The 18,150-nt window shown below is 43.3% G+C and overlaps 1 protein-coding gene across 2 annotated transcripts in view; it reads left to right on the forward strand.

Moving 5' to 3' along the window:
- Positions 1-18,150, forward strand: part of LOC310744881 (sodium channel protein type 2 subunit alpha-like) — a 75,703-nt gene that overhangs the window by 14,459 nt on the left and 43,094 nt on the right. Inside the window, exons 4-13 of one of the 2 annotated variants that reach the window (XM_083576792.1) lie at positions 1,198-1,315; positions 2,715-2,805; positions 6,297-6,425; positions 6,996-7,087; positions 8,450-8,713; positions 9,694-9,757; positions 11,865-12,006; positions 12,237-12,443; positions 14,719-14,991; positions 17,282-17,632. In XM_083576792.1, coding sequence (XP_083432918.1) covers positions 1,198-1,315; positions 2,715-2,805; positions 6,297-6,425; positions 6,996-7,087; positions 8,450-8,713; positions 9,694-9,757; positions 11,865-12,006; positions 12,237-12,443; positions 14,719-14,991; positions 17,282-17,632 — 1,731 coding nt within the window. Of the gene's footprint in view, positions 1-1,197; positions 1,316-2,714; positions 2,806-6,296; positions 6,426-6,995; positions 7,088-7,186; positions 7,279-8,449; positions 8,714-9,693; positions 9,758-11,864; positions 12,007-12,236; positions 12,444-14,718; positions 14,992-17,281; positions 17,633-18,150 lie in introns of both variants that reach the window. The other variant, XM_083576793.1, reaches the window with a different exon arrangement.

Below are 18,150 nucleotides of genomic sequence, written 5' to 3' on the forward strand. Positions count from 1 at the left end.
AAAGAACACATTCTGCAGAGCTTTGCTTCTGTGCCCTCTCCGCCCCTAGGGGCAGGGTATATGAGTGGCAAAGCTGGTGGCGGAATGCTGTGCGACTCCACTGCTGCCTCCTTTTCTCTTACCTGGATTGCTTCTGCGGTGGTGGTGTGGCGGGGTGTTTGCGAGAGTGCTGCCTCTTCCATTTCCACCACCTGAGGCACCTGCTTCATCCCATGCCATGAGTGGGCCGGCTCTGCCTGTTCTTAGAAGTAATGTGCTTTCCTGACTCGCCACTGAATTTTCTCCCATAAAGAGTTCTCTGATGCTTCCTGCTGCATCTCCAATGCCAAGGCAGTATGTGTTGTAAGTAAATCTCCCTTTCAAATATTTGTTGTTCCTCTGGTGGCAGGTTCCTCTCCAGTTCCTCTCCCTCTTTATAGTATGCCAAGGAGGAAATGTGCCTCTCTTACAGCTGTGGAGACACGGTTCAGCTGCTTCAAGCCTTTGAAGCCCCAACGGCAGCCAGGCCCTGACAGGTGTACTTCCGGGTTGGTACCCAAGATTCCATGGCACGGGGTGTCAACTCAATCTGGTGTCTGCAGGTACTGGGACCTGCCGTGGAATCTTTCTCAGCTGAGATTGCAGAGACTGTGCCGGAGCGCAAGGCCCCAGTGATTTATCCTCCTCCTGCAAAGGTTTTGAATAGATGCTGTTGAATTATTGTGGCCTGTGCCACTTGTAGAGATCAATTATGAGTCAGTTCACCAAGTCAGTAGTGGTGTGTCACCAGCTGAATTTTTGTGTTTGTTGATTGCCTCGCCACACTCCAGAATATGAGTTCTCGTGTCTTTGCTCAGTCCACTTTAGGGAAATGGTTGGGAGGAAGATGATCAGTTCACGGGAAAGTAGTTTTGTGTGCATATGTATCATTGGTCTTTGATGCTGCCTTTAGGATGAGGTGTTCTGATTACTTGGGTCACCTTGACAAAAATAATAATCATAGTGACTCTAAGCGGTCTTGCTGTTGATAATAATAATTCTATTAACTTGAGGGGCTATTGGCTTGAATTCAGTTGTAAAAGCACAGTGGGATGAGTCAGCAAGAAGCTCCATCTTCCATTGAGATAAGCGAAGCAACAAAGTGTAGGAAGTAAATAATCTGTGAACAATACATGATTGTTGGTTTTTTTAATCCTACGTTCTTTTTTTGTTTTCCAGACCTTCATAGTATTGAACAGAGGGAAGGCAATTTTCCGATTCAGCGCCACATCTGCCTTGTACATTTTAACCCCTTTCAATCCTCTCAGAAAAATTGCTATTAAAATTTTGGTACATTCATATCCTTTTCAAGTCGTTTACCTTTAAGTGTTTGGAATTAAATTTGAAGTATTTTCCAATGTTATTTTGAAAGCAACAACAATGGCTGTCCTGTTTACGGATACGTTGTAAACCAGTGTCCCTTGTCAGTAGTTGAAAGCACATGCATGTTGAGAACAAGGGTGGGGGACCTGTTACGCTCCTGAGGTTGTTGGTCTGAAACTCCGATTAGTCCCACATGCCATTGCCAAAGGGGAGGGGTTGTGGGATTTGGAGTCCATCAATATCTGGAGGGGCACAGGTTTGCCAGACTAGGTTTAAAAGCATGAAGGATCAAGTTCAAAGCTTTATTGACCAGAAAATACCATTTGTAGTTGATGGACTTCAGCATGTATCTAGAACTATAGCAGTACCTTTCAAGAATGACCATTTGACAATATTGAGAGATTCAGCAAGAACCAAGATCTTTGCTCTCAGTTTATTCAGGGAGTTCTTCTTAATTAATGTTGATGTTCCAAACCAGGGATGGGGAACATGCAGCTCGCCAGATTTACATGTGCAGGTTACCAAAATGGCACAAGCATTGCTTGTGCCACCAGGACTTTACATGTGGAGGGCCAGATGGTAGCAACCCCTGTTTTAAAAGAAGCATCTCAGAGGTAACTGGATGGCACTGATCGCCTTCATGCACTTTGTGGTGGAGGGGCACATGAGAAGTGACTTGGGGATTTGAGGAGGAGAAAGCAATTGGAGCGAACGGAGCAGAGAAAATTCATTATCCTTGCCCGTGTTAATGTCAACATTTTCCTTTGACTATCTTGTGAGTAATCTTTTATCTGTGATAAATCTTTTATCTGGAAAGCTAAACCACTAAGTGAAGCATTAACAGGGAAGGAAGAGTTATTTCAGAGTTTTTGGCTGTCTTCAGAAACTTGTAGAAAGTCCACAAAAATGTCCAGATTCGGGAAATAGAAAGAGACAATGAATAGCTTACTGGTTTTTAATAACTTATGCCACAGTTGTATGTATGGCTGGTTCATATAGTTACAGATAGATACTGTGCTGTCTTGGGTCACACACATGCCTATACCCTGCTAGCAAATGGAGAGCATAACCTCTTGATAGTGACACATCCACAGTGACCTGGCAGCAACTTCTGAAGATTAATCTGGTAAAGTAGGCTCTTCCCTAGAAAAGCTCATGCTACCATGAATCTAATTTTTTAAAAGAGTGACACAAGTCTCTGTCTTTTCTTTTTCTTTGTTTTGCTGCTGCATGCAAAATGTTGGAACTCTTGAAAAGTTGTGTGTGTCCACTGCTTTTATTAAAAAGAGGTTATTTAAAGTGGGTGCTGTCATTAACTTGTTTTTATAACCTGATCTCTGATTTAACGGTCATCATTCCTTGACCACATCTTACATTATTCAGCATGCTAATTATGTGCACTATTTTGACCAACTGTGTATTTATGACTATGAGCAACCCTCCAGAATGGACCAAGAATGTAGAGTAAGTAAATACCTTTTTCTTTTCTTTTTTGGGAAAATGTGTTATCTGTTTTGATTCTTTGCTATTTCAGATGTTAATTTTGTCCAGCTGTCTCCAATAAGATTCCTATGATGATTTCTGCATTTTCTTATCCCTTTTCTTCTGAGCTTTAAAGAGGATCCTAAATGAAAACATATTTTGTGATTTTTGTTTGTTTGTAATTAATTTCCTGTTTTTCTTCCATGGAACTCAAGACAGCATATATAGGGTGTTCCCAGCAGTCTTCTGTCTAGGCAATGAACAGACAAGGCGCCGTTCACACAATTAGCAATCATGTGAATGGCTTCTTAAACATAAACTGCAGGAGTGTCCGGGGCCCATTGGAATGTGTGCAGAGAGTGCAGGGGACTGTAATCCTCCCCCATCCCATTCTGTGCTTCTAACTAGTCCTCCTGCTCCTGCTGTTTGAAGTGGACAGGGAAAGCTCCCTTTGGAATGAATGAGAACTCCCCTGCCGAAACACAAATAGCAAGTATAGGGGCCCTGATCTGGGTGGGGACTACAGGATGGAGCACACAGTTAACCCCCAACTCCATGCCAAGGTCTTACTAGGTAAAGGTAAAGGGACCCCTGACCATTAGGTCCAGTCGTGGCCGACTCTGGGGTTACGGCACTCATCTCGCTTTATAGGCCGAGGAAGCCGGCGTTTGTCCACAGACAGCTTCCAGGTCATGTGGCCAGCATGACTAAGCCGCTTCTGGCAAACCAGAGCAGCACATGGAAACGCCGTTTACCTTCCCACCAGTGCAATACCTATTTATCTACTTGCACTTTGACTTGCTTTTGAACTGCTAGGTTGGCAGGTGCAGGGACCGAGCAACGGGAACCCACCCCGTTGCGTGGATTCGAACCTCCGACCTTCTGATCAGCAAGTGCTAGGCTCTGTGGTTTAACCCACAGTGCCACCCACGTCCCAAGGTCTTACTATGCCTTACTAAAAAGCTGCTCATGTAATTGCTAATGGTGTGGACGGCGTTGCATCTAACTTGGTCCTCGTGCACCCTCACGCCTTCACATGCTATGTTATGTGCCTTTGCACCATGTCCTGGGATTGTCTTATAGGGGTTCAGCACTTTTTCTTGCACTTTAAATGGAGCATGTTTAAACTGTCACCACACTTATCCTAAGGGCTACTCTTGGCCACATTGTGTGCATGCTGTATGCATGCTGGCCATCCCTGTTGTCCCTGCCATATTCACATGGAGATGGGACACATACATCATGTTGTATGCTTGTTAAAACCTATGTGCACAGGCCAGAACCCTACAGTTAATTTTCTTTTTTTTTGTGGGGGGGGGGAGGGAATGACAGCAAGATTGTAGTCTGCATGTACAGTCATACCTTGGTTATCAAATGCCCTGGAAATTGGATGTTTTGGCTCCCAAATGATTGAAACCCGGAAGTGACTGTTCCGGTTTTTGAACGTTCTTTTGGAAGCCGAACATCTGACGGGGCTTCCACGGCTTCTGATTGGCTACAGGAGCTTTCTGCAGCCAATCAGAAGTCGAATGCTTTGGAAGTAGACCGGACTTCTGGAACGGATTCCATTCGACTTCTAAGGTACAACTGTATAGGGTTTTACCTCTGTATGACATAATAGAGTTCCATCCCCCTATGACAATGCAGGGACGGTGAAAGTAGAAGCACACTCAGCTTGCCCTTCCATGTGGCAGGACAGAGAGGTCTTTAAGTTATCATCTGAATTGGAATGAATCTGAATTGTCTCAGTGATGACAAAGTCTTCCTGTTAGCAGAGCTATAATCCATTAGCTTATCTGCAACTTTCTAGCCAATGATATTTTTAAAAACACAGTACTAAGTGTTAGATGCAGCAGGAAGGTACCTGATGGCAGCCATCTTACAGAACCTAAGCAACTCTGGGTCTCGTAAGTCGATGCTTTGTGTAGCAGATTGACTGGAATACCATGAAAACCACTTAGTATTGTATATGTAAGGAAGGCAGAACATACGTGCCATCAGTTATTTCTTAGCAAGCCCTGAAAGTGTGAGAGAAGGAACTCTGGTCCTGTACAGAAGATGCAATTTACTAGGTTCCCAGAGAAGCCTTATTTTCCACATCAGTTGAATAAGATGGAGGTTTGATAAGTAAACAGTGGAAATAGGTAAGGAGGAGCCAGGTCATGGAGATGCAAGTCTGACTCATATAAGTCTTATTGTTCCAACGGGGCTTAAGGAAACTCAGTACAGAATATGGAAGCTGCTTGAAGAGCAAAGACTACATGGCAGAAAACATGACAGCACATGGGGATGTAGGAAGGTGCTTATACTCAGTCGGACCAATTGATCCGCATAATTCAGTATTTGTTCACAGTGACAGACAGCAGCTCTCCAGGGTTTCGGGCAGGAGTCCATTCCAGCCGTACCTTGATTGAACTTGGGACTCTTGGCATGCAAAGCATGTACTTTACCACCAAGCCACAACCTTTCCCCAAGAAGGAGTGGGATTAAATAAGAAACTTGACGAGAACGGAAAAAGAAAGAACAAGCTGCAGAGTGGAGGGCTACTCTTTACATGCCAGCAAGCCAGGCTTCCCCGTGGGATGCTCCATTCAGTTTCACTTCCCCTTAATTTCTCATCTCCCACCCTCAAAAAAAGCACCCAGTAAGCATTCCATGTCGCTGGACTTCAGTGCTAATCATTCTTGATGATTGGCCATGCTGGATGAGGCTGATCGGAGCTGGAGTTGGATAACACCTGAGCAACTGGTTGGAGGTGTCTGGGGTAGATGGTGTTTCTTTGGCTTCATCAGCATCCAAACTCTGGAGAGCGAGGCCACTGTTAGTATATAGGGATGGACATCCAGGAATACTGATTTTGCAATGCGTGAAAAATACTTTGTTTTGATTAACTCATAGTTGTTTCAGTGTATCGTTATTCCTACACAGAGATAAATTTATTGGAGGAATCTAGGAGTGGAAGGGAAAACGTGAAGAACTCATATATCTATTTCTGAACAATAATCTTGGCCATTTGATTGCCCTTTTTACCCATTGCTGTCTTTTTTATTTGTATATATTTTATTTGTATATATTGCTTGTTTTATGTTATGGCCATTGGCTAATGCAAATAAAGTTTATCTATCTATGTATGTATGTATGTATGTATCTATCTATTTCTCCACCAGCATACATGTTAGAATGGGTGATTTGACATTATCCTTATTTGGTGAGAACAATTAAGCAGTTGTGTGGTAGAATACATTCTGTAGCACAATTTTGGCTGTTGCCCTGATGGTTTCAGTGGTTGAAAGGGCTTCTGTATTTCTTAAATATGATGCAAATGTAGCACCATAGCTGCTGAACCAGATCAGTTAGGGTTGCCCTTTTCTTTTTGATTCAGGAACATCCAAGGTGTCTAAAACTATTGCTTTTATCCTCATTACAGAATATAAAAGGAAGTCAACAATAATTCTTTATTTGTATTCCTTTAGGTACACATTCACTGGAATTTATACCTTTGAATCACTTATAAAAATTCTCGCAAGGGGCTTTTGTCTAGAAGGTTTCACTTTTCTTCGAGACCCATGGAATTGGCTCGACTTCAGCGTAATTTTGATGGCGTAAGTGCTTTAACCATTTGTTAAAAGCTTATAAGGGCATGGAATTAGTGTCAGTCTGTACTAGTGTTGGGGAAATTGTTAGCCTCCTGATGCTGGACTCCAACTCCAATGTAGCCAATGCGCAATGGTTAATGGGAGTTGTAGTCCAACAACATCCAAAGGGCAGCCGATTTCCCCATCCCAATGTATACCATACCAAGAGGCATGTATTGAAGTAAGCACAAATTCTGCTAACAGTAAAGTTTCCAATTCACAATATACTAAACAGCAAAAGTGATGTTTATTTACTTGTTTATTTACATTTTAGGAATGCTAATTTCATGTCCTGCATTCCAGGAACCATCATTTGACAACGTGCTAATATATTAAATTAGTTTAGTTCAACTTTTCAGGTCCAGAATGGGTGTTTTACTTTGGCGAAACTTAACTGCAGGTGTCAGTTTGTAAATGTGAACCTTATGCTTAGTATAATATTGCAAAAGCTGAAATCACCAAGTTGGTCTTGATGAAAGACCCCAAGTCATTAGCTTGAGCTCTGCAATTCTGAGTAACTGTGATTTAATTCTACAGGTATGTAACAGAATTTGTAAACCTAGGCAATGTTTCAGCTCTTCGAACTTTCAGAGTATTGAGAGCTTTGAAAACTATTTCTGTAATCCCAGGTAAGAAGTGAGTGGATTGATGAAGTGTCAGGCCCCTTGTATCTCCAACTGTTTTTTGTGTGCTGTCATTGTGTTTGTGTGTGAACTCCCCTATTGCAGATATTTGACAGAGTTTGTGGACCTGGGCAATGTCTCAGCGTTGAGAACATTCAGAGTTCTCCGGGCATTGAAAACAATATCAGTCATTCCAGGTGAGACCTAGGTTAAACACGGAGGCTGATTTTTCAGTTCCACTATTTCTAGCACTAGTCTCATTAATCACTGCCCATATTGCTAAAAGTCAGGAATCGGAAGATCCCTTGTCTTTTCAAATCTATCATTTATTTTAATTTGCAAAATCAGCCTTCGAGTTTAGCGAACAATTGCATGAGATGTCTACAGAATGCACAGCCTATCCGTTACATTTTGTTTTGGGGTTTGCTTTTTACTGTTGTTGCTGCATAAAGGTGACAATTTTTTCCCCTTCCACACTAAACAGCTTTAACACTCTGGCATTTATATTGCCGTATATCTTAGCACATATTGTCTGAAGACTGCAATCTTAAACCAGGGGCGAAAATAGGCTTTATTTCACCTGGGTCAAAGACTCAGCTTGGCACACACACACACATGTGCATTTGTGTACACACACACAGAGGCTGGGAGCATCAATGGCACCTCTTTAGGGGCTTCACCCTGGGCAAAAAACCTGACTAGACTCCGCCCCTTAGCTACGGCTCTGTTTAAACAGACTTATTAGAGAATCTGCCCCACCAAATCAGTGGAACTTATTTTCAAGTAAACATGCATAAGATCGTGCTGCATGGCCAAAATTTGAATTAAGCTCTGAAAGCTTTTATTATTTTATTTTATTTTAAAACTTACCTGTTTCAATAAACATTGCTTGGGAACATATTAATGAATGTCAATGTGAACATAGCCTGGGATCTTATTCCCTACCTATTTTTCTTCTTTCTTTTTTCCCTTGGGGGAGTGGGTGGGGCGAAGAATGGATTGTGATTGGTGAAAATGCTTTGTAAGAGAAGAAAAAATAGGGTTTTACTTTGTTGTTGCTGCTGCTGCTGTTTTTTCATTTTTTTGTTTTGTTTTTTTACTAAATGCTATTATTATATGTTGGCGTTCCATGAATGAGAAAGCTTCTTGTTTTGCAAAGGGGAAAAAAAGGTGTACATTTAATGCAATGTACACAGTGCATTCATGGACAGTTTTTGCTCTTCATGCATTTCCACAGGTTCTGGGGTACTGTTCATTAAGCTTTACCGTGTCGCAAACAATATGTTGTTCGCTGTTTCTGCATGGCATCTTAAATAGGATGGAAGAATGCTTGATACGTATTAATACGTTTTTCGATCCCATTTGCAGGCCTGAAGACCATTGTGGGGGCCCTAATTCAGTCAGTGAAGAAGCTCTCGGATGTGATGATCCTGACCGTGTTTTGTCTGAGTGTATTTGCTTTAATAGGGCTTCAGCTTTTTATGGGGAACTTGAGGCATAAATGCCTGATTTGGCCACCTGAAAACTTTACTTTTGAAAGCGACTTCAGTAATAGCACAGTGGGAGAAAATGGTACCTTTGTTAACACTACAGAGAGCACCTTTGACTGGGAGGAGTACATTGAGGAAGAAAGTAAGCATGATTGATACAAATATATACACCTACATAGGACGTGTGTTATGCAAGTTATATATAAAAAAAGCTGAAACATTAAAATTAGGGATGCAACATTTGGTCCAAGCAGTTGGCTGTTTCACCTGGCTAAAAGCCTTTTGATCTGCTGACAAAATGGTCTCCTCCAATTAATCAGGCAGCAAATTTCTTTTAAAAAAATCAATCAATCAGCAAGTCATGTTTTAATACGCACTTACAAAAGGCACAAGCAACAAATGCCACCACTGGAGGCATTTCTCCTTCTCTCTTGCACAGGAGGGAATGCATCTTTTAAGACGTGCCATCACCTAAAATTAAAAAAAGAGTATTATTCTTCAGAACTTTTCTTGTTATTCATGCACAAATTTATGCAGTTCAAATCAGTGAACTCTGGAGTGAGCAATCAACTAAGATTTCTTTAATTTGTGTAGCAATCCTTATCCTTACTCTTAATCAATAGGGAGCCTTTAGCCCTCAAGTGCCAAGACAACAGTGATTTGGAGAGAGATTCCTAGCTATTTTAAAAAACAACAACAAACCGAAACAAATATTTGCATAATGTTGTGTAATTTTTTTAAAAAGAAGTGTCTTCTTTCCTTTGGTGGGATCCAGACAACCTATGGGTAGGAATGGGAGAGGTATTTTTTCTCTTGATAACCCTTTCCCTTGCAGCCTACTCTGCCTCTCCCCAAAAGGCTGCTGTAGGGGACCAGCCCATGGGACCCATCAGAAAAGCAGGGGAGGTGGCACTGAGAGCTGCCGGGAGGAAGGGGAGTTGCTAAAAATGGCCTCTCCCACTCCCCTTCCTCCAGAGGGAATCCTACTGGATCTTGAGCTGCTCTGCAAATGGAAAGACAAGATGGGGACCAAATCACTTTGTTATAGTTCTATATGAATCTGTGTTTCATAACAGCAACGACTGAAAAATACAGTTCTTTATCCTTTCCCCCCCAAATCAGGTCATTTTTATGTTTTGGAAGGACAAAGAGATGCCCTGCTTTGTGGCAACAGCTCTGATGCTGGGTAAGAATTTTTAATAATTTGTTGAATTCTCTACAATAAAACTAAGGAGCACCAAGCCTCTTGACAGAGAGGTACCTGAACACTCCGGCATCTGTTAATAGCTTTGGTATGAGTGAGCAATGCCAACTACACACACACATACCCTTTCGCAAGCAGTCATAGGAGTCCAGAATGTGCCCATACCAGGCTAGAATATAACCTAATGTAAATAAGGCATCTAGTTTAGGATATAGGATCAAGATAGGTTATTGGAAATGCATTTACTGGCTTAATCTCTGTAAAAAAATATTTAAGTGAGATAATAAAGCAGTTTGGCAATTAGGTGCACGGGTTTCTCCTAGGGGAGAGAGAAGAGTATGCATATGCCAGCAATTATCTCATTTGAAACGATCTGGGCTTAATTGCTAGAGCAGCTTTCTGATTCCAGAGGTCACCTTCTGCAAAACTGCATTGGCTGGGGTTGTGTGTGTGTGTGTGTGTGTCACTATTTATGATCCTATCTTTAGCTAATGGGTTAGAGCTGACAACCCTACGCATGACATAGGGATTTCCCAGCCTAAGCCTAAACCTTCTCTCTTTTGCAATGTGGCACGTTTATCTGCCTTTTTAATGTCATAAGGTGGTTGGTTTTGTACCTAACTTCCTTGATTAATTCACTTGGGGGTAGGGAAGCTCTTTCAGTCACCTTCCTTTATGGACAACCTTTAGGGAGCCGGTGGTGGGTGAGGCCAGAGGCAAAAGAGGGCACAACACTGATCGTGAATATTGCCTTTGTTCGGGAGGCTACTTTCTTCGCTCTACCCTCGATTCAGGCAAACAAGAAGCATGATTGGGTTTCAAGGCCTGGCAAAAGCATTCAGGGAGTTCTAGGGAGGCTGTGTGGCCTTAAGAAACCCCAGATGAGAGTCTTGACAGAGAGGCCTTGTTTGTTCCGCGTCCCTGAAGCCACTAAAGAAGATCAGTGCGGCTGTTGCAGACTCTTGCCATTTGAAAAGGCTCTCCCAAAATTTTGTCTGTGTCTAATGGTCGTTGGATGCTATTTGTTCATACCTCATTTGAGAGGTATAGTCATAGTGAAGATGCATATGTAACCAATGAATAAGTAACGTGGAATTAAGAATATGGATCGAAATTAAGGATATAGAGAAATGAAAGGCTTAAAAGCGACTCTGGAGCAAAGCATGCCTCTACCAAACTTCAATCCTATTAAACTAGCCTTTTTAGCTTTGTGCTGAGTCATTGCTGTAGCAAAATGTTTGCTTGAGAGCCAATTAGAAATAATAAAATGAGGTGATAAAATATTTGAGTTGCATTTAAATTATTCCATGAGCATTTGGCCTTGGAATTAATCATAAATGTTTCATTATTAGTCCAGAAGCTTGTCTGTGTTTGTCTGTTGCATAAAAAATTGACCAAGTGCCCTGTGGCAACTTAAAAGTCTTAACAGATTGAATGGCATGATGATTCTGAGACATACACTCCTTCGTCTCATGTGTGAGCCAAATTTAATGTTAATGTTAATGTTAGATTTATCTTTAAAAATACAACTGTATATATTTTTTTCTGAGTGAAATCTTGTAGACTCCCAATGGAATCTTGTAGACTCTACAATATAACTTTGGAAATGAAAGATTAGACGCTTTGGTCAGTGGTTCAGCTACTTCTGGGGCAATTCACAGCAAACTAAGGCTTGCAACCAAAATTGCCTTATAAAACATACTTCCAAGGCATATGTAGATCCAAAGCCTCATTTCAGAAATAAGCAGACTTACAGTGCAGCCCTGTACATGTCTTCTCAGAAGTAAGTCCCAGTGAGTTTGGTGTGGCTTACTCTGAGGTAAGTAGGAATAGGATTGCAGTCCTAGGCACGCATTGCTCCTAAATGAAATCTATGGACTTAAGTTAGCAAAGACTAGGTTTGTTTCGTTCATTTTAATGGGACCTCTAAGCGCACCTAACTTGGTCTGGATGCAACCTCTTAATTCTGAAAAACAACTAGGAAAACAAACCATTCAATTTAGGGGGGGAAATGTGGCCTTGAAAATACCACACAATGGAAGCAAAAGAAATATTGTGTTGTGTTTCACTATGATTTCCTTTTTCATAGTCAATGTCCGGAAGGATATGTGTGTGTAAAAGCTGGTCGAAACCCCAACTATGGCTACACAAGTTTTGATACCTTCAGCTGGGCCTTCTTGTCGCTCTTTCGGCTGATGACTCAGGACTACTGGGAAAACCTTTACCAACTGGTGAGAACCATCACGAGGCAAGCTTAGTATGTATGATAATAAAAGCGGAGGCTTTCTTTCTTGCTGACTGTGTGTGACTTTTCAAAAAACCTGACGCAAAACCTGAAGCAATTAGTTATAATTTATGCATATTTGGGGCATCATTACAATTTGTGGTTGATGAATAGGCAAGGCAGTATCATCGGCAGAAAACCTAACTGGTGAGACCTTGTTGTTTCTCCCCACACTAGACCTTAAGAGCTGCTGGCAAAACCTACATGATCTTTTTTGTCCTGGTGATTTTCCTGGGCTCTTTCTACCTGATCAACCTGATCCTGGCTGTTGTTGCCATGGCCTATGAAGAGCAGAACCAAGCCACCATGGAAGAAGCAGAGCAGAAGGAGGCCGAGTTCCAGCAGATGCTGGAGCAGCTGAAAAAGCAACAGGAAGAAGCCCAGGTAGCTTTCTTCTGGAAAATGCACTGCTTGTAATGCACTTGCTATAATGCGCTGACATAAACATGTATCTTACTGGATTTTTATTTTCCTGAGCAGCACCCGCCAGCCCTCACTGACATCCAGAGCTCTCTGGACCTTCTGACGTTCTCCTCCTTGTTGCCACTTACTAGCCTGCATGCTTGGTCTCCCTCTCTCTCTCTCTCTCTCGGCCAAGTGGGAGTGATAGGACTGAGGAGCCAGAGAAGCTAGTTGACTTTCCAGCCCTTTCCCTCCGGGTAGCCCACAGAGAAGAAGTGGGTGACTGCAGGAGGCAGGCAGAATGTTCGGGGTTGGGCAATAGGGGCAACGTTCCTCCAAATCTGCAGCTGGCATTGGATTTAAGCTTCCCTACGGGGTGAGCTCCCGTTGTTCGGTCCCTGCTCCTTCCAACCTAGCAGTTCAAAAGCACGTCACAGTGCAAGTAGATAAATAGGTACCGCTCCAGCGGGAAGGTAAACGGCGTTTCCGTGCGCTGCTCTGGTTTGCCAGAAGCAGCTTAGTCATGCTGGCCACATGACCCAGACACCGGCTCCCTTGGCCAATAAAGCGAGATGAGCGCCGCAACCCCAGAGTCGGCCACGACTGGACCTAATGGTCAGGGGTCCCTTTACCTTTAAATATCACAAAACAGCAAGTCTGCTACCGTTAAACACTTGGTGCTAATTATATAAATAAATGTTTAGCGGGTGTTTATGTACTTATATTTAGCCTCAACTTGTGTTGCATTCATCAAAGGAATTGGGACTTTGTTTCAATGTGTACCTTTCCTCCATAAATGTGCTTTGCTCTCCTCATGCCACCTTAAAATACTTGGTGTCACCTGAGGCACTGCCAAGTTGACTTTTTATGAGAATTCCGGGATTCCATCATTCCAGGGGATGATTGCCCTAGAGTAAGGAAGCCTGCATAGTGTGGCTGGAGCGTATCCACCCCATGCCTTCCCTCCATTTTCACCTGAGGTGTATTCTTATTGCATATCCATGAGGTTGCTAACACAAGGAAGGAGAGGCGGACAGTACTCACTAGGCTGCACACATGCTAGCCCTAACCTACCCCTAACCTCTGTGTGGTTGACTGAAGCCGTGAATGGGGCTTTATGTGGACACAGCTTTATGTGTGATAGGGAACCCTGGTGTGGTCTCAGTTCCCAATCAGGCATTCAGGGACTTTTCTCATGTTCCTCCAGCTTTGTGAAGGGTAGTATGAGACTGCTGTACGTGCAGCAGCTGAAGACAGGGCCTGCAGGCATGATCCAGTCTTAGCAGTGTACAGGAGGGTCTTGGGAGATCAGACTGGCCTTGACCAGAGCCAGGGCCTTTTTGGCCGTGGCCTCGGCCTGGTGAAACGCTCTCTCACAATAGACTAGGGCCCTGCAAGATTTGACATCTTTCCGCAGGGCCTGCAAGATGGAGCTGTTCCGCCAGGCCTTTGGTCAGGGTTCAGCCTGACTCGTTTTCTCTTTGTATAAGAACAAGCATGAAGGAGGTTCCCAGCCCACTCATAGGTCCTTATAATATCAGTGGAAACAGTTGGTCTTGGCGAGTATTAACTGCTTCCAATTTTAACCTGAAGATTGCCAAATGTCCACTTTTAATTTTAATGTTAATTTTAATGTTAACTGTGGGATGTATCTTAATTGATTGATCGCTTGTGTTATGCATATCGTCTTATTTATATGATGTTAGCCACTCTGAGCCCAGCTTTGGCTGCGGAGGGCAGGCTGAACGATGGGGGTGAAGACACTCCTTATCAATGAATGTGACTCATCAATGGGATAGGAGGACTAGAAGTGAAAAACTCAGCAGAAGCAAATAACTAATGATCCACTGGCCTTCACTACCAACTCTTAAATAGTAGGGTGGAATTGACTGGTGTGTTCCAGAAACATGGGCTGGTAGAAGTAGCTGTGAAGGAGAAAAGATTGGGAGCTAATGGCTCTCTGTTGGACTATAATAGGAATAGGCATGTTCTAAGCAGAGGCAACATACCATTGGTGGCTAACTTATTAAAAACTACAGGGACAACTATGCTGTACTGTATTGTCAGAGAACTTCATTACCTTAAAAGAAGAAAGCAAGCATTATTTTATTCCAAATAGAGAGGCACTAATTATTGACATTTGTACGTAATTGCTTTGTGACTGTGTACCCTTGGAAGCAATAATGAATCTCTCTAAGGTTATGATTTAATGTGGTAATCCAACTAATGCTAATTACCTGACACTGTAACACAACAGACAACAGCAGCTGTGGCAGCAGCATCGATGGCATCAAGAGATTTCAGCGGCGTGGGAGGATTGGGGGAGCTCTTGGAAAGTTCTTCAGAGGCATCTAAATTAAGCACCAAGAGTGCTAAAGAAAGGAGGAACAGGCGAAGGAAAAAAAGGCAGAAGGAACTTTTGGAAGAAGAAGATAGGGCCGAAGCTGAACAGTTTCCTAAATCTGAATCGGAAGACAGTATCCGAAGGGGAGCTCAACTATCCTATGAAAAAAGGACTTCAACTCACCAGGTAAAGTATGCAAGCTATGTAATTCTGAGGCAAATTTTTTCATGTATATCCCAGGTCATAAGGAATAGGACAGAGCCCTTTCCATGGTGCCCCCACAACTGCACAACTCTCTTCCACAAGAGGCCTGCTATGCTCCATAATTAGGGTCTTATAGAAAATCCATTAAGACTATTAATTTCTTTTTCTTTTTTTTTTTGGTCCAAGTCAAGGCATTCAAATAGAGACTGGCTTTGTTTTGCAGTGTTTCCCACTGAATTCTATGGAACAAGCTAAAAAGCATGCAGTCTGGGTCATAGCTGAAAGAAGGCAAAGCCTGCAGATACTGGGGGTCACCAATGGCAGAGGGGGATATTTCATCCTCACCTCAACAGTGTCCCTGAGTGCATCCTTTTACTTTCTCCCATATAAGTGAATATTTACATTTGATGACAAATAAGAGGTGGAGGCAAAGGCTGCCCCACCACCACAGTGACCCCATTGTGGGAGTTGTACCTCTCCTTCCAGTACCGAATGTAGTGTTGGGGGAACAGAGTGGGGGCTACATGATCCCAAGACATAGGTGTAGGTGTTATACATTTATTTCTAAAACTTGCCACTACCAAAGTCCTGAAGCAATTTACAGTCAAAGGAAAAGACCAAATAGCAAAAATAAAATAAAACATATTAGAAACATATGCAGAACAAACTATCATAAAAGGGTTTATCTCCACCTTAACCACCACGTGAAATTTACATGTGAAATGTTGTAATGTATATAAGGGTGGTTTAAAATAAAAGTTGCTAAGCCAGGAACTTCAAACCTCTTATTTCAGAGTATCTTTAGAACCAATAGGAAAATCAATCAGACTAGTCCAGGGATTACTGGAAGTTTAAAGTAACTAGATCCGAAAGCATATTCAGAAGCAGGAGTAATAAATCTTAACAGAAGGATTGTCTCCCCACCTCCCAGTACTAGTGATGACTTTATTTATTCATGAGTACTGCTAATGAAATATGCAGAGAGGGAGTAAAAGATTCCATTAAGGAGTTTCTTGTTGTGCAATTAAATAAAAGCGTGGCCAGCAAAAATTGATTCCCCCCCCCCTTCTCTCAGTGGCAAAGTCACCATCTTCAGGTCTCTTGTGGCTGCTGGATGTTGCTTGAAAGCATTAATTGATGAGACAGTATGATTAATAAATGGTGGATTAATAGATCTCAAGTTAAATGGATTTAGCCATTGGGCTTTCCCCAAAGCAGTAAGCAACAGCCGCCTACTTAATATGCTTTCTTTTGCCTTCGGAAGCATCTACTGATGTTTGAAAGATCCCCCTTGAGGATAATGCAGGGTGGGTCATGGCTATGTATAATTAAATGGTTGAGGGCATTTTGCCTAACAATGTTGCCTTGCATAATGGGTTGGAGAAGAACAAGTAAGCCTGGGCTGTGTAAATGGGTGTCAAAACTTAAATAGGAACATAGAAGTCCCCTTATACTGAGTAATGGGTCCATCTATGGTTCATCTAGGAACACTAATATATACTCAAAGTGTATACTCAGTTCTGAACAAACTAAGCCTCGTCATAGCTGCCAGAGGGCTGTGAAAATTTGTGTGCCAGAGGGCTGTGAAAAATTGTGTGCCAGGCTTTTTGGACTCGTCTACCCATGAAGTTTCTGAAACCAAAGGGGGTACATTGGTTGCCAGGTGTGATTTCCCCCCCCCCAGCTCTCCTACCCCACTATTAAGGTTCCAGGGATTGAAACTTCTGCAGGCAAAGCACTCCTACCTGAGCTAGCATCCTTCCCAAGACCAGGGGAGATCTGGGTCTATGGAAGAATAAGCCAAGTTGAGTATCCTGAAACAGCGGGACGCGGGTGGCGATGTGGGTTAAACCACAGAGCCTAGGACTTGCTGATCAGAAGGTCGGCGGTTTGAATCCCTGCCACAGAGTGAGCTCCCGTTTCTTAGTCCCTGCTCCTGCCAACCTAGCAGTTCGAAAGCATCTCTAAGTGCAAGTAGATAAATAGGTACTGCTCTGGCAGGAAGGTAAACGGTGTTTCCGTGCGCTGCTCTGGTTCGCCAGAAGCAGCTTAGTCATGCTGGCCACATGACCCAGAAGCTGTACGCCGGCTCCCTCGGCCAATAAAGCGAGATGAGCGCCGCAACCCCAGAGTCAGCCATGACTGGACCTAATGATCAGGGGTCCCTTTACCTTTAAGTCAAAAGCAATTAAAACAACAACAACCCACGAGTGGTTCCAAATACTAACTGTGTTGTTGTTTCCCCTCTTCCCCTCCCCCACCCCCCTCACAGTCTTTGTTGAGCCTTCGCGGCTCCTTGTTTTCCCCGAGGCGCAACAGCAGAACCAGCATTTTCAGCTTCAGAGGCCGAGCAAAGGACATAGGATCGGAAAACGACTTCGCTGACGACGAGCACAGCACCCTCGAGGACAACGAGAGCAGAAGGGACTCTCTCTTCATCCCAAACAGACACAACAGCGAACGCCGCAACAGCAACACCAGCCAGGCGAGCCTGTCGTCAAGGATGGTGCCGGCGATTCCGGCGAACGGGAAGATGCACAGCACCGTGGATTGCAATGGCGTCGTTTCCTTGGCGGGAGGACCTCCTGGGCTCATATCACCTCCTGGGCAGCTTCTGCTGGAGGTGAGAAGCTTCCTATTCCACTCTGTCGCATCTGGCATGTTTCTTACATCTTAGACCCCCGGTGGGAGACCTCAAGCTCAGGGGCCGAATGAACAACTCTGTCTGGCCCTCAGAACTCTCTCCAGGCCACACCCACCACTGGTTCATCTTTTCCCCCTGAGTTTCTTTCCTGGCTTGAATGTGCCCATGAACTCTTAATCATGCTTGTTGTTTGTCTGGATGGAGATAGAAGGGTGTATTTAGAAAGTAGCCTACTGGGGCAAAGGCAAAAAATACATTCATCGCATGTGCCGTCAGGTGGTAGCCCAGAATGGAATGTGAACCAGGTTTCCCCATCCCTGCCTTACATTATGATGCCTCCGTTTGTGTATACGGCCTCTGATTTTCCCAGATGGCTACCACATGCAAAGTTGTGCGTATTGAACACCACCAAAAAACCTCAGATCTTGGTGTGATCGTATATGTTGGGGGTCACATTTATATAGCTTATGCCTTGAGTTCCTGGAATTATATTGACC

This window comes from Podarcis filfolensis, assembly GCF_964270895.1.
Source record: "Podarcis filfolensis genome assembly, chromosome: 1".
NCBI classification, from domain to species: domain Eukaryota; kingdom Metazoa; phylum Chordata; class Lepidosauria; order Squamata; family Lacertidae; genus Podarcis; species Podarcis filfolensis.